The sequence below is a fragment of the Chiroxiphia lanceolata genome, chromosome 9 (assembly GCF_009829145.1).
Source record: "Chiroxiphia lanceolata isolate bChiLan1 chromosome 9, bChiLan1.pri, whole genome shotgun sequence".
Taxonomy (NCBI): Eukaryota; Metazoa; Chordata; class Aves; order Passeriformes; family Pipridae; genus Chiroxiphia; species Chiroxiphia lanceolata.
In genome coordinates, this window is record NC_045645.1 from 7626686 (window position 1) to 7653244 (window position 26559).

General features: G+C 37.5%; 1 protein-coding gene across 1 annotated transcript in view; it reads right to left on the reverse strand.

Moving 5' to 3' along the window:
- The window catches only part of LOC116790940 (BEN domain-containing protein 5-like), a 910541-nt gene that overhangs the window by 874228 nt on the left and 9754 nt on the right, over window positions 1-26559 (reverse strand). Inside the window, exon 2 of the mRNA XM_032696479.1 lies at window positions 20270-20392. Coding sequence (XP_032552370.1) covers window positions 20270-20392 — 123 coding nt within the window. The remainder of the gene's footprint in view (window positions 1-20269; window positions 20393-26559) is intronic.

A 26559-nucleotide genomic window follows, 5' to 3' on the forward strand; every position in this document is an offset into this window, starting at 1 on the left:
GCCTAATTTCAAAATTGCCCTTATCGATAAATACTGATGCTTTCAGTTAAAGGACCTAAAAATCCTGGTGCTGCAAAGAATAAAATGTCAATGTTCACTGTGTGGGGAAATTGCAAAGGACAGATAAAATGGAGTCAGTCTCTTGACTCCTTCTCCTGCATCTGTGAGATTCTTATAAATCACAAAAAAATCAGCAGAGCCCAAGTCTGCAGGACAAATTCTCCTAAAAGTCACAAAATCATGTAAATACACAAACTGACAGTGATAAAGTAGCAATGCATCAGCTTAGTGAGGAGTGTCAAGAGTGCTTAAAAATCAGAGGCCTGCGCCCTAAGATGGCCATTGCACACCCACTACACCAAATCCACCAAATCCCCAGAAAAACAGATTTCTCTGCTCCCTCTTTATCAATTCCCCAAAGGCCTCCAATGACAGATGGGCAGTTATTTATCCACAGCAGTGAACCTTTGTTAAAGGAAAATCAGAATACAAAGAGGTTTTGCATTAGTGTCACGAAACTCAGCTTTCTTTAACAAAGCGTGTGCTCCCAAAATGGGTCTCTCACGGCTGTGCATGTATCACATCTTTCAAAGCAGAGCTCTTAAAGGAAAAGCATTTGGGGAAATTTCTGTTTGGAAGTCACTTAGCATATAATGGGTGCTATCCTAAATAAATAATTAATAAGTTAATAAATAAATTATAACAACGTCTGCAGCCTTAACCACGGAAGCAACCACCGAGGCAGATCAGGGAATACGAACTGCTGCACCACAGTGGGATGTACCATTACTGGTGTGTGGCAGACAGAAACATCTCCCTAAATACTCACTTTGTTAGGGTCCAATGCTCAATGTCCAGCACTGAAATCTGTTGTTATCTTTAGCCTCTAAGGTAAAACATTCTCATATTTACCTGCCACCGAGACATCACAGGCGTGCAAAAAAACATATGATAAATGGTTAAAAGTGTTAAAAGCTGTATATTCTTTATCCTTCAGTACATTACAGCACTCCTACTTATGTAATGCTTCCTACTCAGTATATTCATCATTTTGCAAAGACCCTGAGAATTCCTGTAATGCAAAAAGCGAAAAAAGTTCTTTCATCCTACAAGAGAGGATATTCCTGTTGATGTATTACTGCACAGTAATGCTGTAATTCTGCATTTGGCCTAGTTTGGTGCCTGATATGGAATCATCATTTTTCCAGGGGAATTCTTCCATAGTATAACTACAGACTGACACCTGAGTGAAAAGGAATAGAAGGAAATCTCTATCAGTTGGGAGACCTACAGTTAAATTATATTCCCAAGGGCCTCTAAAAAGTCACCAGAGCTGTAAACAAATTTGAAGATTTTTTATTAAAAAGAAAGAGTATAAATGGAAAGGCTCCAGGTATTGCCTTATAAAAGAATCTTCCTCTTTGAAATAGATCCTGAATTAGAATCTTCTTTAACTAAGAAATTACTGGCTTTATATCCATAACTGTCTTTATACCAAAAAAATCCTTGAAAAAAGGTACTGTAAGGATAGACTTCCAGTACAAACACTGAATCTGATAATATCTGCCCTATATACAGCTTTTACAGAAGAAACAGTCTTATTTGAGTTTATTATAAAACTGAGTTTGATTCTCTATGCCATTATCAATCCAGTCACAAAAACAGTTTGGGTGCTAAAAATGTTATTCTCATTCCATACATTAATCCCATTATTTCATTGCCTAAAAGGGATATCTTACCATACAATCTCCATGATAAAATTTACAGATAGACTTTCCTGGAGTCTTGGTACATTTTTAGCCATTTCATCAGATTAGACTGATACACAACTTCCCTGCTCATCTCCCCCTCCTCCTCTGCAGCTCCTCGTCTGACATTCTTTTGTAGAATAAGGTGATTTCTGTACTTTTCTCTTTATTATACAGCATTTTGATCCTTCTGCAGGTAATGGAACCTGTTGCTGTATTTTCACTTATACAATTTTCTGACTCCTGTACCTTGGTATTTTTCTCTCCTCCAGACACCAGCCAGTTCTGGAAGCCCTCCTGCACTTCCAGCCTTAACAATAATTCTGAAATGCCAATACCATTCATACCCTAACTTTACTCCATTGTACTACAGACAATTATGAAGAAACAAGGAACTACACTATGATGGTTTGTTTTTATAACACTGATAGAGTTTATAGAAGGCCTTCCTAACTGTACCCACGTGGATGGAACCAAAAACTGCTTACCCTCATTTTTCTTTGTTTAGTTAAAGCTTAAACTAGACCTTAAAAAACTATCTCATTGATGCTATTTTTTCAATCAGAAGTGACAATTTAAATATTGACATTTTAGATGGCACCAACATGTTTTTGACTCCTGCTATGGTTACAATATTTTTTTATATCTGAATGTCTGTCTTGGTTTTGTTGGGGTTTTTTTTTCATTTTGCCAAATCCAGAAGCGTTTCCTTTTATTTCAAAGTATTTCTATGTTTGTAGTAAATTAAACATTAATCTTTCTCTGCAAATGTCAAGTGATATTTAAATGTTTTTCTGGCAGATAAATGATTATTAATATTAATGTAATAAAATCACAGCTCTTTGTCCTTTCTTTGATATTTAAGAAAAAATTAAGAATGTCAAAACAGTTCTGCAAAAAGAGAATTCATTGGTCTACCATCCACTCTTCATTAGCCTGAGAGGTAAAAAATTACTGATCTTGTGAGACAATGTGTTTATAGAATCAGAAAGGGTTGAAAATGAATTACTCTATCAGTGGTAGAGTGTGTATCACTTCAATGTGAAAATGCCTTGTTAAAGTTCATTTTAATTTAAAGCCCCCTTTTGTCATTCAAAAAGCTTTAGCACAATGAAAGAATCTTTGTCACTTTCATAATTAGCCCCTCTTGCACTAAATGAGAATAAAATCTGATCAGAAGTCCATACAGGCAAGGTCATAAATCAAAGAGAAAAGCTCCACAAACAGTCCTGTAAGATGTCCAAAGGCACACACAGCTTGGAATTAAAGCACTGCAGTCAGGACCCACTCCCAGAAACACAGCACAAAAAAGCCCCAATAATATCTGTTTGACAGGCTAAATTTATCTCCATATTCTGTAGCCCTATAAACACATTTTGCTGTTTAGATACAAAAGCAATTTCAGCACCAAGGACAATCCAGGAAAGCAAACAGCTGTTAAAGTGCTACTATCACCGTTTGCCAACCAAAGTCAAATTAATTTAACTTAATGCTCTCACTTCATACTGTGGCAGTAAAACAAAAAAAAAAAAAAAGCCATATATGATAATTGTCATAAAGCAGGAAGTAAAGTTGTATTAACAGAAAAAAGCTCCTTAGGAAATCGAGTTTAATTTATACAAAGAAGTGAATTCACAGCCCAGCTCAAACATAAACTGGATTTTATTCAACTTATTTTCATTTTCAGATGAAAGTAAAAAGACATTTTGAAAGATGTAATAAAATTCTCAACCTTGGACAGTTATGGAGAGAGTGACAGCACATCACTCTCTCTACTCAGGGATCATCAGAACACCAACTGATATCCAAGACATCAACATATTATTTTACTCCCCGAGTTAACACAAAATGTGGATTTCATCAGAAAATGATGCCTAAAACATGGGGAGAGAGGAGGGCAAGGAGAGGGTAAGGCAGAAAGTTGACAGAAGACTGTTATAAAGTGGCAGTAGCAATGAAAATCTGTATTCTACAATAGACATACCTTTTACAATTCAATGTATTGCGTTAACAGTAAATGCTAATCTTAAATATTAATCAGCTGAGAGTATTTTTAAAGTAGCTACATCCATACAAACAGGAATTTCTACGAAAATGCACATTCATATCCATAGACATTTGGATATATCTATACCTTCAAATACCCTGCTATATAAATTAAAAATGTGCAACTTTCCTTTATGAGATTTTGGGGTTTAACAGTATTCCTCTGCAGAACCAAGCTGTTAAGGTCCTGTCTCTAACCATGCAAACACCAAACCACTTTCAAAGTAATGGCTTTGTTTGGAGGGTGTGGTTGGTTACATGCCTGTCCTATGTTGCCAAAATTTCAGGTTACAATAATTATACAATGATCATAAGTAATTTGATTCCACACGTTTGGAGACACATAAAATTGGTCTGCTCAGCAACAGACTGGAGAGCATCAGTGTGACAAAAAGAGAGCAGTGTGTTTTCTCCATCCTCAGACAGTCTCACGCTTTAGTTCACTGACAGGAGGCTTCTCCCAGTGGTTCAGGTAGTGAGAACTCAAGTGAGTATCCTCCTGGACACAGCCCCCTGTGCTTGACTCACAAAAGAAACATCATTTGCCTTGTCTATCAGACAAGCAGGTATCTAAGGAGTGCAAATTGCAAATACTGTACAAGCAAAGCAAGCCTGGGAACTGTGACGAGGGCACGCAGGTGATTAGAGAAAGAAAATGGGTTTAAGATGGATGGGATGAGACTCTGAGTCAGACATATTATTGAAATTGAACTGCCTGGATCTTTCTCTTATAAGTGAGCATTCCAAAAAGCCAGTAAAGCTTTCCAACAAAAAGCAGAGTTTTTTACTATATAATAAACTAGATTAATTGGCTTTTAAATAAAGAAAACTCAAAATGACTAAGTAAAAAGGAAGAAAAATCAAAAGAGATCTCCCCTGCCCACTGTGCTCCTACAAGCAGATACTGTTCTCACAATTTCTATTAGCCTCCTACTTGGACAACTTGCTAGAATTGCAACAAATTTTAGATAGCCTCCACTGGATCCCCAGGAAAATACTGTCACCTCCATGGCCAACCCTGCATCTGCTCCTTGTATATCCACTTTGCTCTGTCATTCCCCTTCTAACAGGGCAGAAATGAAACAAAAAACATCTCTTTGAGTGGGTTTAAATAGAAAACTTCATCAAATCAAACACGTAAAAGATATCCTCAAACTCCCTGTCTGGTTGTCCCTAACATCTGATTCTCACATGCTCTGTATTCAGGTGGGGACAACTCAGATGCTACAGTCAATCACAGAATTCATAATACCAGGTAGATCCTTCTCAGCGTGTCCTTAGTACCCACCTCCTCTTGAAAGGCAGAGAGGATACCAAAGGAGGGCCTTTGTAACTAAGGATTTCAGAGCTTCCCTCTTCCCTCATGCCAACAGAATCTCATACCTTCTCTTCTACTTTTGTTTTACTTCTCACCTTCATCTGAAACACACAAAACCTGGAGGAGACTGTGATTTTAAAATTCCTAGGAAGTATGACTATTATTTTAAGTCCCATTTCCTCTTACCCAAATGCTGCTGCTACAGTGGAAAAAGCACAGCACCTCTGCCAGCTGAGTCTCAGTCCAACCAACACCTTCCTGACTGGCAAAACTGGGAATTGCACCCAAGTGGGATCCCGAAGTGGAGCAGAAGGGAATAAGACATGGAGCCAGGAGGAGGACTATGCCCATGAAACAGGGGCAAGTAAGCTCCTTCTAGCTGACAGGAAAACCAGAGCATTTGGAAGTGTGGTTCCCAGCTTCTCTTCCTGAGCTTTTCCATCACACGGCAGGTCTGATCTCCATCCATCTGCCAACACAGACAGGTAGCCCTTGGTCTTATTGACATCAGTTTGTTCCCAATGAGGAGGCACAGATCTTAACCCTGCAGCAGGTCTCCAGCTCAGCTGCCTCCATCTTCGTTTATTCTGCATTAAGAAACAATCCTGAGACAAGAGCTGAGCAGTTATTCCCACATTACTCATGGCTATGAATAGGTTGAAGTGCAGGGTGTAGTCAGAGGCACTTTTGAGTCAATAAACTATTTGCCAAACTTTGGATGGTGAGTTAAGTGGGAGGTTTGTGCTATATAAAGGCACAAGCTGTAGATATGTTCCTGTATTAACAGACAAAGTCAATCATATCACATACTGACTTTTTCTGCTCTAGTAATATTTTGATACCCAGAACTTTCTAGCCTATCAAGATGCCCACTTAAGCTTGATTTAGGATTCTAATTAAGTGGATTAAAACTAAATTTACTTTTATTTGACTGTATCTCCGAATTTATTCTCAATGGGTCTGGTTTTGGTAGGAACATATTTTTCCAAAAAGAAAGATGTAGATTTTCAAAACAGACAGAATCTCATAAGTTATTTTACAAAACCAGAAAACAAACCAGTATTTTTAAAGCAATTAGTACTTAAATTACCTTACAGTGATTCTTGAGCTGTATTAATGTTTCTCACAGACATGCAATGGCCTTGGTCAATTATATAGTTCCAATGTTGCTTTTGAGTCTTCAAAAGCAGTGACATACACACACTTAGCAGTACTATTTCTATTCAAGATTGGTCTGGGTCACTAAAGAGAGGTGCCAATTTACCTCCATGTGAGAAGCTAAAGAAGTATCAAACCTTTTAAAATAACAATTAAACACACTACTTTTTTCTTATACTGTATTTTACTTCCAATAGTATACCCTGTGAGTATATATAAGAAGCTGCTGAGGTAGTAATATAATATTGAAATGTATATATATATTTACAGATAGATATATAGATATAAAAGATATATAGATAGATATAAATCTATAGATTTAAATAAAATTTATATAGATATAAACCTATAGAAATATAAATCGATAGATATAAAATCTATATTTATATCTATAAATAGATATAAATATGTATTTATAGGTATATATAAAAAATAAATAATACAATAATTAAATCTTCCAACTGTAGCATCCACAGTAAAACAACATTGGATTGCATTCATCAGGCAGCATTGAATTTTCTCCACATTTTCTAATCCATACACTTTGGAATTTTATTTTGTTAAAATATACTAGCCTGTATTTCCTATCACTATGAAGCCATGTAGATAAAAAGAAGACTAAATCACAATTATCAAATTACAATTTTCTGATTTCAGCATTCTTCCTTTCTCATATGAATCAACAATTTAACATATGTCTTCCAGTTATTATTATCAGTTAACAAAGCTTGTTACAGTACTGTCAAAGAACACAATATTGCTTTTCTCCTCATCTTGGTTAAATCAGCCAAAACTGAATAGGTTGCAAAAGATAACACTTGTTCTCCCTCCTCTTTCTTTACTCAGCTGGTTCATTCTTCATTAGTCTGACTCAGAGGAGATAACCTACCACAATTCTTCCAACAGTATTTAAGTTTTCCTGTACTGCTGAAATAATATCAGTTATTGTTACATTATATCTGAAATAGTATCTATTATTCCTAATATCTGTTGAAGCATGGCAGACTCTAAAATAGCATCCCTACAAAGGAAAGTCCGTCTTATCCACCGTGATTCAGGATGACACATACTTTGTTCAGTTTTAAAGAGTAATCAAAGGTGTGGGCTTAAATCCAATTAGTGTGCTTCAAAGAAGATAATGTCAAAATGCTTCAAATGGGGATTCTACTGTATAGCACTGAAGCTCTGAACTTCTGCAAGCCTCAGATTTCTGAAACTATAACATGAAAACAAAAGCACCCGCTAAAGCACATGGTGATCTCCCGCAGTAAAAGGCTGTAAGCATTAAGTTATTATTAACCAGGCTAATATTCTAAAGAGAAAATAAAATGAGAGGTCTTGGAAGTCATGTATTCACATCTTAAGAAGCACTGAGATGCCATAATGATTGTTGCCCTGCAGACATATTGGACAGACACTTTGAATGGAACTTCTGGTAATCACTCAGAATGGTTCTTCTTTTCCTGCCATCTGACCCATTCTTTTCCTTCTGGCATTCACTCTCACTGACCCCAGACCCACTGAGTAACGGAATATTTGCCCAATTTCCACGTGACTACTAATTCACAGAAAATTTCACAAGTTTATGGTCTCACCCAAAGCCAACAGAAATTGTAGTTTTGCAGAGATTTTTTCCACTGATTTCTGCCCTGGACCAGGCACTGAAGATTTGGCATCCTGTCAACACAGACCCCCTGTGCTGTAGAAAATGTTTGGAGCACACAGCTGAAGTTGAAGCTTTGGGTAAGAAACATTCCCTGTCCAAGAGAACATGCAGATTGACTAAGGACAAATGATCACCAAACATCAGGACCTCAATTCCTTTAAATATTACATATATATAGATATGTAAAATATATACACACACATACATAAAAAACAGGAGGAATTTTGGAAAGGCAGATTTTAGAAAACCTTTCAAAGAAGGGATACTTGCAGAGGAAATCACGTGAAAATGGGAAACCATGACTTAAATGAAAGGGACAAAACTGTTTGCTGATGAAAATGCAAATGCAAATATGAGGGAAGGAAATAAATGGATGCCTAAATCCAAAAGGATAAAGAAGAGCACACAGATGGGAATAATGAAAAACAAAACAAATGCTAATGGCAGGCCAATAACAGGGAGTCCTATAGATGACGATAACAAGGTTTAATTTGATATAGCATTCAATGTACAGGCTCAAGAAGTGGGGCTCAGCACTCTCTCAACATACAGAAGAAGATCCTTCAGCAATGACATTTACACAAATGCAGAGAGGAAAGAGAACTAACGGGCAGGATGACACAGTGATAATCAAGTAACGACAAGTGTCTGGGATGAGTGAGAATGGATCAATCCCCAAGCTACTGGAACAGACTTCATGCCTAGGCTTCACAAACAAAGATTTGGGACAGAAGGACCACAGAAAATACACGCAGTAATGACCAAAAGTCGAGTTGCAACTTGCTATCAGCTTTTATTTTTCAGATGAAAGCATAAATCGATTATAACATTGCTGCCCCGTTCCTTGTCTTCGCTTTTAATGTGGAGCACATCTACAACCCAGCTCAGACACAAAGTATTCTGACAGCAATGTGTCTGTAACAGCACAAAACTCAAGAGTGAACTCACCAGCTCAGTATTTATCCAGTCTCGAGACGTTTTGGGCTGTGCTAACACTGCTAAGAAATCTAATCTGCCTGTGCCTACACAGGTGGCAGCCAACCCAGCACAGGTATACCTGCAATTTTATATTCATGAGAGCATTGAAAATATGTCATTATACAATTTAAGAGTAATATGAAATATATATGTAAAGCATTATATCATTGGACCTTAACATAAGTAAATAAAAACTACAAATAAGAAGAAAGGTAAAAAAAAGAACACGAGTGTCCAAATAAATTATTAGTTGATCATTTAAAAAACTCACTGTGAACATAATTTCTTAGGCTGAACACCAAAATACTGAAAGGAAAAAAGAAACCTAGACATATTATTCTTTAGCTCTCTATATTTTATACTGCATTTATGAAAAAGGCTTAAAAGTTTTTCACATCTGGAATTTGACATTCATTTACAATCTTAGAAAAGGCTACTAAAAATGAATTATTCATAACATAGTACAGTAGCAATAATAAACAAACCCAATTTTTTTTAAAACAGAATAAATCATACTTCTTATGAAAAAGCTATCCCACAGTTTCAGATGAGAGAAACGGAGATGTGATTCTATCAGAAATTGTTAGAATATAATAATAACCCTTAATATATTATGGTAATTTACCTTCACATTATGTTACTGTAGTAGATCCTGGAATTCCAGTAGCTGTCTAAAGAACAGCTACTGGATAATTTATGGTTTGTTCCCAGTTTGTTTTCAGAAATACAAACACTAAATCAAAATTAGCATGCTAAAGGCTGAACCTACCAGGCTATTAGGTTACTAAACAGAATCAATAAATGCAAAATGAAGCTCTGCATGTATCCAAAACAATGTGTTTCCCACCTAATAACTTGTATCCAAATTCCTGTTAGGCTGAGCAAAATACTGTAAAATATTTTCTCCTAAAATCAGATAGTACCCATTTGCATTCAAGAATGCAAATACTTTTTGTTTATGCAGAAACACTTCTTCTGAAGTATGTTTTTCTAGCAGTATTCTTTCAAAAGTACAGACCACTATGGATTTCACAGTGTTTTGTCTCTTCCTACATTAGTGGCAGCTCAAACAAGCAAAGATCTTAATTTGGCTTGTTAACTTTGTAACAGCAGGCAGTTAAGAATTTTAAAATGATTTATATAACAACAAGAGCAGAATCTATCTGAAGTGTATTCTAATTTCGGGGGGGAAAAAAAGAAAGTGTTAATCTTCTAAGGGATCTCTAAGGGATCTTTGGGGATTGTCTAGTCCTAGAGCAGGGTCAGCAGAAGAAGCTGCTCCATACTGAGCTGCTCCATCTGAGGTTTGGATGGAGACTCCACAGTCCCTGTGGGCAGCCTGTGACAGTGTCTTCAGCTCACTGAAAAAATCAATCAAACATGGATACAATTTATGAGGGAAGTCTGAGGGAGCTGGGCCTGTTCACGCTCAAGAAGAGACGACTGAGAGGGAACTCCAACAATCCCATCAGTATCTGAAGGGGGGTGTCAGAGGATGGACCAGGCTCTCCTCAGTGCTGCCAAGCAAGAGGCAACAGGCAGGAGCTAAGGCACAGGAAGTTCCAGGCAAATAGGAGGAAGAATTTCTTTAGTGGGCCATGCACTGGAACAGATTCCCCAGAGAGGGTGTGGAGTCTCCCTCACTGGAGATATTCGACCCTGTGCCATGTGCTCTGGGATGACCCTGCTGGAGCAGGGAGGTGGCACCAGCTGACCTACTGTGGTTCCTTCCAACCTGATCCATTCTGGGACTCCATGAAAGGTGCTCGTGTATCTGGAGCAGAGAAGGAAGTACAAGAAATATTACTCATCCCTCTCCTTCTGTTCCCCTATTCTTCATAGCATCACTGTTTGATCAAATCTAGTAGACATAATACAAGATATGAAATTTCCTACACTTCATTCAGCATTTGGCTCACACGGATCTGATGCAAAGCACTCTCAACATTTCTCAGCCATTTTGCACTCACTTCACACAGCTGAAATTCCCTACAAAAGGCACTAGGCAGTCAAGAACCAGGTCTTTTGTGTTACTGTCTTCTGCAAAACGGGGATAATATTACAGGTTATTGAACTAACTGAACAAAATACCACTATTTAGTCAAGCAGAATATTTCAGTGTTCTCTCAGATGAAAATAAAGCCTTTCCAATACCTTTTAGCTCCAAAATATTTACTGTTCTGATGCCACTTTCTCTTTTATTCTGAGTACAGCCATTCATTGTGCTAGTCTATAGTACCACCTGCATAAGCAGAATACAGAACACTTTTCAATTTCTTCTAGTTCTGAAGGGTTCTGATTTAAAAAGGCAGAGGTTAAGCATATAAACAGGACAGTGAAGGCAAAGAACTACTTTGGGTAAATAGCAAGGAGAAGCCTCCCTGACAAAACAAACATTGCCAAAATTTTTCCACTGGCACTGCTCTACACCGTATTTTCCCTGGGTTTGAGAACCCAGCAAGATGAAATTCTGGAAGGGTGGTTGGCAGCTGTTTTAAAGGCTCAAAATCAGACAAAAACCCAAGGTAAAGTTAAGGTCTGCACTGTGCCCATCAGAAGAGATTGACCTGAACCTACCAATCACTCAAGACTAACACGATTCTCTATTTTAAGAAGCAACTATTCAAAGCAATTATTTCCTTAGTCAGTAACTGAGGCAGAGGTCACCTGTTATTCTATAGAGCAACCACAGATTTATTCAAATCCAGGGCTTTCATATGAGAAGAATTTTGCATCTCCTCATCAGCGACTTCCAGTGCTGTTAAAAAAATTTTTAGGTAAAGTACAAACTCATCTAGAGTTTCTTTACACTTTCAACTGTCCCAGGCCTCTATTGTGTCACTGTATATACATACCTCTGTACATTCCTGAGTGATTAACTGATGTCACATTCATGTTCATATTAACATGTGCAGTTTGAAATAAACACAGCTGCATTTATGTCAATGATTTTATATTCAAATATATCTGATTATGCTGAAATAAACACAGCTGCATTTATTTCAGTGATTGTACATTCAGATAAGGATATTTGTTCAGTGTAATGTAATGTTCCTTCACACTGGCAGGGACATTGCTATTCTTTCTTGCATTTCCCTCTATCATTTTTCCAGATGGAAAATTCTGAACAGAGCCAGAAAAATGGAAACTGAAAAAATTATTTCAGAACCTGGTATATACAAAAACCTTTTTGCTTATTGTCAAAAATTACTTAACCATCTTTGTATAAAGTATCTTTGTTGTTGAGGGTTTGTTGGTTTGGTTTTTTTTTTAATTCCTTCTGTGTCCAAGAGCAAGCTCACAAAAATCCCACCAAAACCTTAAACACTGATGAAAATGTAAGTACCAGGAATGTATAGTGGGAAATCTTAAGAATGGATCTGCATCAGGTTGTTTCTGGACAACTGTTAATGTCAGCACACCATCTTCAACCACTGTCCTCCTAAGAAAATTAGTCTGAATGGAAACAATAACTCTAACGTTGTCCTTCCTATTATCTGATCAAACTATAGTTTTGCATGATGTTAATTTTGGTTTGCAACCACAACCTTCAATCTATTTTTAGAAAATGATAGAATATTATCATAGCTACTAACAGTGATTAACCAGTCAACCAGATGTATCTATCAGGTGAGATCAATGTCCAGCTCAGTAACTGCCAGAAATGGATCCCTGGAGAACAGCATGGAAACGAAACAATCTTTTGAAGACACCTCCCATTATAATTTAGAATGCACAATTTATGAACCTTCTGAGTCAAAAATGGTGTCAGTGTTTAGCTCTCAACTGATTTTTCTTTCCTGGTCTTGTCAGTCGTTTTTTGTACTGAAATCATGACACGTGTCAACTTTTAGCATCCACAAGGTCCTGCAGGAAGAAGCTCCACAGCTTAATTAAACACTGTGTGAGGAACCGTTCTCTTCTGTTTGCTTTCCACATGTTAACTGCTAGTTTCATTTGACAGCCCTTAGTTTTTGTACAAAGAGAACAGATAGGGAACCACTGTTTCATATTCACTGACATTTTGACTAAGAATCATGATTTTATCGACCACTAATATGTTATTCCTCAGTTTTCTCTTTTCCTTACTAAGGATTCCTACTCTTTTTGACTGTTTCTTATCCAGAGGCCATTGAAAATTTCCTCTGCACTTACAATTATCTGATCACAGACATTTCTGTTTTCATTTCCAGTGGCTTATTCTGGTCCCTTTCAGGTCAATCAAACTGCAAACCAACACTTTAATGTTCTTGTTATACAGCTGAGGAAACAAACTCCTGTCTGCAGGAGGAAAGGCTTGGTCCTGAAGAAGGGAGCAAGAGAATCAGATGGTAAACTGACTGTGAAAATTATAATCAGCACAATAACTACAAATAACATCCTAATTCTTTACTCTTGCTATTACACTAATACTTCTTGCATGTTCATCAGCTCCAGAAGTCATTAATATCTATTTCCCCCAAGTTATGATACCTCACTAATGCCATATGTGTTAGCTGGTATCACATCGACACCAAGCACTCCCCCATTTGTAAAACTGTCTTCCATATTGTATCTGTTTAGATATTTAAAAGGTTAATATTTAGTTCCATTTGCAATGCTGACCTAGCAAGAAAGAAATTAATTTGGCATTACGGCAGTAACATCAATTTCCCATGTAACTTTAGTAATGCATTTACTGGAAAGAGATTAATATCAATTCCATAAATCATTCACATGCTTTTTCCGGAGTTTGAGACATCTGAGTAATGTCATATATGTTAACTGATATCACTCTGTGCATGCTACCTCCATTAATCTATGCCTAGAGTCAGCATTAAAACACACAAAAAATTAAAATCAGTCCTTTGTTCTTAGGGTTTTTGAGACTTCTAACTTGCAGTAGTCCAAAGGTATTGATACTCTAATAGAGTAACTCTGCTCTGAGCTGGGAACAAACATGTTCAGAAATGGGAAACATTTGCTAAATTATCCCCACTGGTAGCAATAACCACTTAATACCTTTCTGTGAAATATGGCATAAATTACTGTCCACAAATAAGGAAATAACTAAAGTGTTTCATTAATTGGACACACCTCGATGCCACAAAAGCAGGGGAAAAACAGACATTACTGAAATAACACATCCATTTTCATTCCTTGTTGTTGTTTCTGCTTTTCAGATGAGCATTCTTACAAAAGTGGAAGCCAAGAGTTCTATCTGACTTGGTGATTCCAGCCATACATGATAGAAAATTTGGAATAACAACTAGGCTTTGCTCCAAAACACAGTTCAGTCTACTACCAAAAGGTTTTTTACACTAGAAGAAAGTAGCTTTAAACAGCTTTTGCACTTTTTTTATTTCTAGTGATGTGCCATTACGATATTGGCCTGTATTGCTCTATTCCTGTTCTAGGACACCGTAGCAGTGCCCCTGAAATCAAGGGGAAGAAGGGTATTTCTGTCCACTTAAACATAAGCACACAGAGGATCAGACTGTTTCATAATTTTGGAAGCATATTACAGTTGTATATTAAGATAGCCAAAACTCAACTATTTCCAAGGGTGGATTTCACTTTTCCGTTGAGCATAATGTTAACAGTATCATGTTCTGTATCATCTTAGTTTTCATTTTTAAATCTTTTACAAACAAAGGTGTCTGTTTCAGAAAATGTTTTGCAACTCAAACTTTTCAGTATTTTATTAATCACAACTAAGATTAATCTCCCCTAATTTTAGCTCTCTAAAGTTACAAGTCAAGTCTTAACAACCGGGACACAGGCACTCCCAAAGGGCAATCCATCCTATATTATCTGTGCTTTTGTTCAAAAGATATCTTTCATGGTGAAGCTCAATGGCCTATTTCACGCCTGTAAGTGGTTACAATGAGATCAGCGGAATTACAATCACTTACTGCAATTTTGAGTGTTGTGCAAAGTGTTTTATAAGTACATTATCCTATTTTTGAAATATAGAAAGATATTTAAAACCTTAACAAAAATGATACGAGGGTACTTCTCAGTCATATGAGATCTCTTAATACATTGTAAATCTTAACTTTTTCCAACTGATTAATATAATTTGCAATCCATCAGCACTGAATTTTTTATCAGGTTTCTAATGTAAAATATTTTACAAACCTGCTGTTGGAAAAGACAAACTAATGTTTGTCAATAATTTTCACTGCAAGGTGGTGGTACAGTAGTTAACAGAATAATATGAGGTTTACAGTAATTGAGATTGAATCTAAAATTTTACAAAACTTTAATTACAACCTTTTGAACACAAACCACAATACAGAAATTACCCAATCATAACATTTTTTCATAAAAAAATAAGAATTCATCCAAAGGATAGAAGATTTAATGACTCTTGGCGGAGTTCCACTTTTTGGTTGAAATGAGAATAAAAGCAGACAGCAGCTTCATTTCTAATTTCAAGAAACACAGTATTTTTTAACAGTTAAGCAGCATTATAGTTGACTAACAAGCCAAAATATATATTTTCAACGCCTTATTAAAAGCCCTTGCATTTAACAGTGTGAATGCTGAGATTTACGAACCTCTGTGAGCCAACACTGCTCCTTCAATCCTCAAAAGTAATTATAAAACAAGCAACTTGAGCCACAAGCAGCAGAAACTGTCGAGCTTGGGTTTTTTTACCCATCCTCACAACACATCCCAGCCTGACTCCAGCTTCCTCCCGCGTTCCCAGCGACATCCGAACGGGCGAGGCAGAAGGCACCGGGATACACCGGGATGGACAGGCCAGAGTGACCAACCAACACCCCCCTGGTGACTGGCAACCCAGATCACACCAAACCCAAGGAGCAAGACTCGAGCTTGCCTTGCATTTTTCTGCAGCGAAGGCCCAGCTGGCAGTGCCAGCACAAGCTTTTCATGTGCCAGGTCTCTACACCGAGAGCCTGGGGAGGCAAAAGCCAGAGGCATTTAGAGCCCACCTGGAAATCCCCCTGGGATGGAGCCAGGAAGGCAACTTGTGGCTACACCCAGCAAACAGATTTGGTACAATGAGAAAAAAGGTGAGGATTTTTTTAAGGGATGAGACATTTTTTTTTATGTTTTCTTTGTTCACTTTGCAAGCTTTTTGTGCATCATGTAAAATTAATTAATTAAAAGTTTGTTACCTCACGCAGAAGCAAAGCTACTGCAGATATGTAAGTTCCCAGAAAAAGAACTGGCTTCCAACACTGGAGGTATCATCTCCAGAAACATCTTGTACAGGAAAAAATGATTAAGCAAATAAAACAAGTCTTAGCCACAACACAAAATAGGCTGCTGACTAAATGGATGCCACCAGAAATCACACACAATAAGGCAACACAAGACAGTAGGGGCAGCTGCCTAAACCAAACTCTGAAGTCCTTTAGATAAAATGTCTGAAATAACAATTCACCTTGGTATGAGATGACAGATTCCCTGAAGAACAGTTTTATATCAAAATCTGGGCCTGGCTCAATCTGTAAGGACTTCTTTGTATAGCAGAAGTGAATACATCCTTTTCCCCAGAGGGAAAATTCTCATTTTGCCAAAACAGGTAAGATGAGAGGCAAACATTTGCACAGTATTGCAACGGTGCTAATAATTTAATGCTTTAATGAATATTAGGAAACAGAATTACAACTGACCAAATGTGCACATTTCAAATGTGACATTTATTTCCCTTAAATTTGTTCTGTGCATAGATAACTGCTTCGATTTTTCCCTGAAACTAAATCTTGTGAAAACTGACATTATCCAAAAATTATGTTGTGGTATGCAACAAATCTGAATTTTCATCAGTTTCTTTTATGCTAATGATAAATCAATGTAAAAAGTTTGGTTTGGCTGTACATATTCTTGAGCACTAAAGATAACAAGGAAGATTCCAGGCAGAACACTAGCTATGGGAAACACAAATTCCTGACATACTTGTAAGTTGATAATTTTCTCTTTTCTTTACTCCTCTGTCTGTTATTAATAAGATAAAGTGTTCAGCCACCATTCTTCATTTTTATTTTACAGCGATGATTTTTTCACCAGTAACAGATTCATTAAGGGTGAGTGAAGTGCAAGCCACCAACTGGTCAGGTAGCTCTCCTTCTGAAAAGGACCTGGACAGTGTAAGGGATCACAAATTTTTTAGAAGTCAACAGAGCCATGCTACTGTGAAAAAGATTGTGAAAAGCAGAAGTAAATAGATGGCAAGGCATGTCATGTAATAAACTCCACATGGTACTGGCACCATCTTGTCTGAGTATCATGCTCACCTTGGACCACTGCCAATCAAGAAAGGCCCAAAACAGCTGGAGATAGGCCAGAGGAAATAAGGAATGATAGAAAATTTGGAAAATGTGAGCGCTAAGGAACCACTGGAAAAAATAGCAGTAATTTAACCTGAGGAAGGAAAGGCCAAGGAAAGATATGATAGCAGCTTTCCATTGAGTTAAAGAAGAAAGGAATAATCAGCTCCCTGTGCCTATAGGACTGGACAAGAATTAATGCCTTTTTGGTAAGAACATTTCTACATAGAAAGCAAATGTTTCTTACACTGAGCAAATTGCAGCATTAGAATGGATTGCTGCTTTCTCAGTGAAACTCAGATACATAAACATCTGCCAGGAATGGCAAAAATAGGGTATTTTGCTTCTCAACAACAGAGAGGACTAAAAAGAAATCCCAGTCCCCATTTCATGTCTAGTCTTCATGATTTTTTGAAAGCAAGACACTTCAAAACACCAAGCTGGATATTGGTTTTCAGACTGCATAAAACACAGCTCTCAGTCTCAAACAAATTCATACTTTTCAACACTTTTTAATACAATAATGATAGCCATTACAAAAATGAAACCATTAAATAGCATTTCTTCTGCATGTGTTAACATTCTTCCTGATTTCTACAAGCTTAGTAATGTTTTTCTATTCTGAAGGGTATTTACTTCCATTTCTACAATATAAAATCATAGTCATTGAAAAATAGGTCTAGAAGGGAATGTTCAGTTCTATCAACCGGATCTGTCAAGAAAATAGGAATGCAGCCAAAGAAAGGAAAGCCACTTATGGAATCACATTTAACACAACTTCTATTTTAGAATCATAGAATGGTTTGGGTTAGAAGGGACCTTAAAGATCATCTCATTCCAATCCCCCTACAATGGGCAGTGACACCTTCCACTATCCCAGGTTGCTCAAAGCCCCATCCAGCCTGGCCTTGAACACTTCCAGGGACAGGGCATCCACAGCTTCTCTGGGCATCCCGTGCCAGTGTCTGCCCCCTCACTGTAAAACAATTTCTTCCTTACAGGCCATCTCAGTCTTCCCTCTCTCAGTTCAAAAGCACTGCTCCTCATCCTGCCCCCACAGGCCTTGGGAAGGCATTTTTATCTTTCTTACAGGCCCCCTTCCCACACTGAGAGGCCACAACAAGGTCTCCCCAGAGCCTTCTCCTCTCCAGGCTGAACAGCCCCAGCTCTCCCTGCCTGTCTCCACAGCAGAGGTGCTCCAGCCCCTGGAGCATCCCTGTGGCCTCCTCTGGACTCCTGAGGTCCATGTATTTCTTGCAGTGGGGACCCCAGAGCTGGGTGCAATGCTCCAGGTGGGACCAGTTTTATAATCTGTCCTTGGAAAAAGGCAATTTCAATGGGATATTACCATTTTAAGGTGGTAATGCTCAAAGAGCATCAATGCAGTCCTTACAAATGCTGTATACCATTGTCTGGATAACAGGAGGGAATAGATTTTTACATTAATAACAATTTCATAAATTATCCAATAATCAGTTAATTTGCTTTGACCAGTAAAAGTACTCTAAGCAATTACTTGGCTGACATATAACAAAAGATAAAGTGAATTTACATATGAAGTGTACACAATATTACTCTCATTCTTGCTAATACATCATCATCACAAGAAAGTAAATGAAGGTATTCACTTCATTCATATTTGTATTTTGGAAGTGTGTGAATATGCAAAGCAACATCAGAGCCTCATCATGCTACAATGTAAATAAACAGAGTATTTCAAAAGCACCTGCCTCTATCACACGTTATTATTGTCAGAGTATACAAAATATGAATGTTACCTTTGAACTCATTAAATGTTTTCATGGAAAAATGTAATTAATTCCATTGTTCAAAAACTGGAATTAAACCATCATGCAAGGATTCACATTACTTCACAAATAATTTGATGGTTGCTACTGATCCTTTTCATTGCAGAGCAGCTTAGCACAGTAAAATTTCTCAGCTTGGCCAACTGATTCATTCCATAAGCCATTTCCTGATACAAAATGCAAAATACCATATAGCTATTATGAAATAGCACCCAAAGTCTTTTTAAAAATACATATTATTGTCTGAACCTCCAGAGACACACCTTAAAAAGAAGATACTCATTATTATTCACTGCATCATTTACACTTTTTTACATAATATAATCACAGGATTTAAATAACTCAATTTAATATTTATCCAGGAACTGGCAGCCAGTGTTCTACCCTGAGGGACGTAACTCTTCATAAAAAGCTCATTTTACAAGCCACTGTAGCAGTTTTGGCATTACCAACACCTCTCAAATAAACCATGCTGAAAACTATAGTTTATCCTGCCAAATGCCTTCTGTACATATGGTGTTTAACAGTGTTCTGTAGGTCTGATAATAAATCTAATAATAGATTTAAGCTAAAAACCTGGAAGCACACATGTATGTAACACAAAAATGTATACAATGCTACATATTCATATATATATTTACCTACATACCCCACATGCATATAAACATACACGATTACAACTATTCTTTAAATTATTACGCTAACTATAACTCTTGTAAAAAATAATTTCTCCTTCAGTTTCCTGTAGCTTCCTAAATTTTAATTCTCCTTCTATTGACATCAGAGGCAGAACTTCCATTACCCTCAGCAGAACAGAATCAGGCCACAAGAAACACAAAGAAATACATTTAAAGACAGTACCTACACATTTGTAAAATCTTCTCACTGTGCAAGGATGGTCTTGGTGCTTTATGACGTTGCCTGCCCCACTAAACTTCTAAATTAAATTTTAAAATAGCATATTTTAAATACATCTTAGATTAGTGGTCTATAAATACTGGATATAACAACAGAATGTATCTAGATGTGGTTAAAGATGGACCTGCTGAAACGTTCATGTTAACAGCAAACTTCACTACCCTTTGGACATTTGAATAGTCTGAGTTTATGTCATTGACTGAAGTGAATCAGACAACTTTGTTAAGTAGTATTTAATGTAACTCTTCCTCAGAATTAAGACACTTTATAATAAAGATGAATGATAGGGTTAAAAGTGTTGATACATTGACAACTAGGTAACATAAAATAATGCTGAGAATACTTACCACTTTCAAAACAGGCATCAAATATAAGATGTCCTTTTTTAGGCTGTCCAGAATAAGCAGCTGGGAGAACAATGTACTTGCTCACGTTCCCTGCTATGACATCGTCACTTCCCGTGGCACTGCCTGTCACAGGAAAAGTGGGAAAAAAAAAAGGCATGAGCATAAACCAAAAAATACACATATAAAAACCAGTAGAAGGCTATTACCCCATACATTTCTACAGAGCATAAAATTTGCACCGTTTAACACATGCACCAGTAAATGAACTCTTTTCTTTTCAAAGCCTATTTAAGAATTTGGGTCTAATAATGGCATCATATGTTAAAATCCCCCTAAGTAACTAACCACACAGCCTGGCTTCTTGCCCAGGTATGACCTGTGGCTGAACACTCTCTATGCAATACTCTGATATTCAGCTGGAGCCACTTCTTTTGGTGGGAGCTCTCTAGTACCTAAATCCTGCACGGATTCCCTGGAATTGAACTCCTCACCAGGTTCTTGCTTTATTACAATCCTCAGAAGCATCTTCCCAGCTATCAGCACTAATGGGATCTTTTTCCTCCATCCTGCTGCCTATTTTCATGCATCTTAAATGAACTTAGAACCTTTGAGACTGTTCAATCCAACTCATACCTGAAATTTTAGAATTATTAGAAGGAAGAGACATTCACCCACGGAGGCACGTGAATATCTGAGCCTTGCTTGCTTAGGACACAAAACTCACAGAAAGAACTTAAATAAAGAAATTTTTTTAAATGTGAAGTTTATTTTATGATAAAATATATAAGGACACAAATGTTCTATACAATGGCATGATTTTTGTCAAAATGTATCAGTAGCATATACATTGAAAGCTTTGTCCTTTACAGGAAAATTACACTAGCAAATTGCAGTCTGCAAAAAAATTCATTTCCAAAAAGGGATGGATGAACACTAATTGTTTTTTCATTTGAGAAAGGTACAAGAAAGTAAGTTAATAACTGTATATTATATTATGCATTTATAGTGAAAGAAATACATGCTAATATAATTACCTGTTCATTCCTCTGATATTGGCTCAGCATTTTCTTCACCATTTACTGTTTGGACAAATATTTTACAACAGAGAAACTATTTTCAGTGTTACAGAAAAGTAGAAGAAATGCATATGTCTTCAAGTGCAGAAGGCATGTGATGGGATAATGGGATGATAATATCTTATTTCACTCTGATAAATAGGGCTACTAAGGCTTCTAGAAATAGACTTTTGGTCTGTAGTGATTTTTTTGACATTTAAATGGGTTATGGGGGAAGATAAATGTGACATAAAGCTCAATTTGTTTTATTTTTATATTGAAAATTATTTCACACAAATGTTACAAGCAATTCATATCGGCCTTGAATGATGAAAACAGCTTATTAATTAAAACTGACCTTTCCATATATAAAAGTATTCCACCTCTTGAGGCAAAACACCTTAGCTGAAGTAACAAATTATATCAATGTATTAGTGACACCACAGTTAAAGGGTCTGTCAGGCTTTCTATTATATATATTCACAGGTATATAAATCCCAGATTAAAAAATATGTATATCCAGGTCAACATTCAGCATATAAATCCCCAGGGAAGAAATCTGAAACTCATTCTCTTTGAGAATTAGTGCAACAGAACAAAGAGAATTAATTTAGACCATTTCTTACTTTATCATAACACAAAAATGTAGACATTAAATAATGCATGCTATTATTTTTTAAGCAAAATTATTATTTGCAACCTCTAGGTTATTTGTTTTAGACTGAATAATTACCCACAGACAGCAATCTGCGGCATGTAAATTGGTTTCTTTAAATGTATAATTGCTACTTATGGTATTTTTAGCTGGATGTTTTTTAGCAGAATCCTGATACAAATTGCTTAAAGCCTGATAACACCAGAGGCAAACTTAGACCTGGGTGAGGCATCTGTGTATCTGCATGGCCATGATCCTGTCACTTGATAAAATTCATCCCTCTGCATCAGGAGACCTGTAGTTCAGAGGAGCAGCCAGAGGAAACCCATTTCCTCAGTTTCACTCGAGTGCCACTTTGATTAAGAGCCTCCATATAGCCATGGCAGTTAAGATCAGTCAGGTTGCTTGCAATCCAACACATAGAATCAACAAAGAAAAATTAATGGAAAACCTGCTGATTCCCACCACGAGTGCCTGAGCTGCCAGGGACCAAAGTGAAAGAATGGGAGGCAGGGAGTCATCTGAGTAGAGCAGTTAGAAGACTGAACTCCTCCTGGTAAATATTCCCTTTTACATCTCGGCTAAAAGTAATAGGCTGCTTATAAATTGAGAAAGACAGCTGGGAAACACCACTTAAAGATGAAGAAACTAGAAAATATTACATTCATAACACTGCCACCACAAGACAGTGTAGGAAAAGCAGGCAGAAGGCGGAAGAGAGAGCTACATCTCCCTGGCAAATTAGAAAATCTGCCAATGGAGCCTTCACATGATGCAGAAGGAAGCTGTCAAGTAACCGTGTCCCAGCAAAAAGTTTCCATCTGCTCCTCCTGACCTAATGTAGCCCTCAGGAATGAGAATAAAATCATCAAATAGCCTGTAATTCATAGTCCTTTAACAATATTAATATCTCCTTGCATGTTCTTTATTACGCAGCGCTTCAAATATTCAGAACGTGCTGTTGTTATATTTCCAGTTATATTATCTTTAATCTGTAAACGTGCAAAGCTGCAGCCTTTGAACCTCACATTATTATACAGCACAACAGCACTGTGTCCCTTCTGGCATGTTCTCCTTGGGTGATAAAGGAAAGGCCAGACCACTGCCTGAAAAAGAGCCTGCACTGCTGCATGGCTCGATTATAGAACGTGGCTTCGCGCTGCTACGACCCGCCCCAGAAAAAGGGGAGGGGGGTAACCCAGATTCTTAGCAGTAATTCCCTCGGGGTGGATTAGAGTGAAACGACACAATAATCGGTGTCTGAAAATATATATTGGTAAGGTTTATTTTAACAATTTTGTATCAACAGGTATGCTAGCAGTTTGGGTGTTGTCATATAACAATGTGACAGAGAGATAACCTTTGGCGGGGGAGAAAATGCATAGGGGAGAGAAAGACAGGATAAGAGTAAGGGAGAGTAAGGAAAAAGAAAAGATGAGAGTGGAAAAAAAGGTATATAGTCACCGCCCACGGGGTCCAGCGATGACTCTTGGTAGTTGCCGCTTCCATGTCTGCCAGTTGAAGTGGTGGCCTTGATCTGCTGGGGGTGAAGGAGGGAAGCCCCCACACGCCAAGAAGTTATGAGTTATTATATCCACGGTCAGTGTTCACGGGCCATGCCTCGAGCCTCCAAACTCTCCCTGGGCCTGCGCAGAGTTTCTGTGTCTGGCCTGGTTCCCGCCTTTCCAACTTGGCAGAGGGGGGGTGGGCTTTGATGGGCCATCAGAGGTGTAAACTCGGCTCTTCCTGCCTTTTCAGGGCTTGACACCTTCAGCGCTGGAGGGAGGGATGGGCCCAACTGCCCATCAGAGGTCAAAAGCCTGCAAAAGTCTCCTAGAATGCATAAATCATTAACCGTTTCAGTCTCTGACACACGTTCGTTCGGCAGATGTGGCGAGTGTTGCTGGGGATACATCACCATCCTCGGGTGGAGAGAATGCCAGCCTGGCCTTCAGCCCTCTGGCCAACACGGAGGTACTGCCCTCACAAGTGGGGAGCCCTAAGCAGATTTTTCCTGACTGAAGGCAAAGACAGAACCTGGTGGGGAAAGGAAATAGCTCCTCAATCCGGGACAAATTGAAAGAAGAGAATTAACTGAAGTACATCCTGCACATTCCACTTAAGGAGAGCAGATTCTCCTTTGAAAGAAAAGGTTAGATAAGACAAGCAAAGGCAAAACTTAGCAAAGAAATTGTCTCAGATCGTAGGTCTTATTTTGTCAATTATTTTTCTTACAGCTTGTAAGAAACATAGCTATTTTAGTATAATTCTTCATAGCTTAAACTCCAGGAGGCTCCAGCAAATCCCCAGGATTTACTTTTACTGCAGTATTAAACTTTGCTGGTAATTTTCTATCAGGTATAAAATCTGTAGGTGCCTGAAATCTCTGTATAAGGTTTTAAAATATAACCTGGACAGAGTCTTCTGGTATCTGCATTCATCACTATTGTCATTGTGGATGTATTTCACATCAAACTAGTGAAAATTAATAGAATCACTTACAGGATTCATAGGAGGAAGAGTTTGGAAGCTTACAGAGCTTCTTGCCATTCTTAAATTCAAAGGGTAAAGCCAGCTTTTTTTTTTTTTTCATTTAAGCAAAGGTGAAATCAGTACTCGCTGCAATAAACATCATGCAAAATTAGGTTCCTTTTCTTTAAGGACTGTAGTTTCCAGGGGAAGGTATATATTTAGTAAGTAATAGTCACTCTTTGAATTGGGTAAACAACGAGCTCAGCTTCCAGATGTGCCAAAGCTCAGAATCCACAGAGTTAGCAGCCAGCAGCTACCCTCATGCTACATTAGGTAGGAGAGCACAGCTACATTAAAACAGACATAGAAAAATAGAGTGAATTTGCCTGGAAAACCTGCATCATTCTTCTAATTAGACTTACTGCCTAATGAAGAGAGATAATTAGAAAGGTGAGGTAACATGAAAAGATGTGGTAACTGCAAGTGAGCTTCGTAGAAGTCTTCCTTTAAATATTACAAATGTCATCATGACACCTCACATTCTGTCATGAGATCCTTATTTTAGAACGAAATTAGGATACATTTTGCTATTGAAAACATCTACAGTGTAAAGATCTAATACCCAGATTCCCATCATCCAGGGACCAAGAAAAGTTGCCAGGTATCCTAAGGAAGAGCTCCATCAGCCTTGAGCAGTATTTTTAATGTAAACCCATACAAAGAAGTGAATCTGAACTTTCAATACAGTTTGCAACAAACAAAAATTCATTCAGATGACCAACAGCAACTCCTGTTAGCTCCTAAAAATAACAAGTCCCTAGATGAACACTGCTCAACTCACACTTTGGCTAAGTAGCACTTACGAGGTTACGTCAGAAATAATGTCTGCTCCACAGACCTGAAAACTGGAAACAGTGTAATTTTATCAAAATTCTTTTAAATTATAGCACTTTTATAAATATACAGTCTTAATAGCTTGTTATGGTCTCCTAATCTTTGAATTATTTTTTTTATAAAAAGTTTTATATCATTGTCCCTAGGCTTCAGCAACACTGATATTCAGGAAGAGTCATTATTTCTGCCATGAGATCTGAATGCTCTATGGCCATTCTAAAAATCCTATGGGCAGCAGCAGCCAGGAACCTCCAGCTCCACTGATTTAAAAAATGCTAAGAAAAAGAAGAAAACATCTGTCATTTTGATCTTCACAGCCATGTATCCTGAAGCAAGGCTTGGGCATGACCCTGCGAATCTAAACATACTGCAGAGTGCTGTCAATCTGAGATATACTTAATTCACAGGCACTGTCATCTGAAAAGAAAGGGAGAAAATTATGTTAAGACTACAAATGCCAGGCTTTGAGACAATACCCGGCGTGGTACCAACCACACCTGCTGCCTCACATTTGGGTACTGTGCCCGTTCTGTTACCATCACCTATTTCAGAGGTCCAGCAGAACAAGGAAAATGTTGATTATCACGAGACATTCTCCTATAGCTTGGTCTAGCTCCAAAAATAGTAACTTCGTGTTGTTGTTTAGAAACCAAACTTGAGATAAAGCATCTTTAAAGTAATTCTCTCTTAATTACTTTTCTGCTGTGGTTTGACCAGCAGACTGCTTGTCAGGTCTGTCTCCAAACTGTGAAATGATATTCATACTCAAGAAAACAAGCAAAATAAAGATGATCTCTAGTTTAGCAGAGATTATCAGGTAAATTCTAAGCTTTGCAAAGGTTCTGAAAGTACTCAGGAGAATTAAACTGCAAGTTTACTGCAATGGACTTGAAAAAGCTTGTGGTTGTTTGCATAATAGGAAGGAAACGTAATTTATTGTTCAGATTTTTACTTTTATTGCAGAAGTTTCTCTTTCTACAGAGGCTACCAGACAACATATTCTCTCACCCTTCCTAACAATATTCTGTAGCTAGTGTACCATTAACTTTTTATTTCAGGTTAGAAGGCATAAGTAGATCTAAATATCTCATATTTCTTTAGATATATGTACCCAAACTGCTTTACTCTAGCAGAAGGTGGGGCAGAGATGTCTCTGTCAAAGCTGAGAGTGGAAAAAGTCTTGCTCTTACATGCAAACATGTCAAAGGAAAATG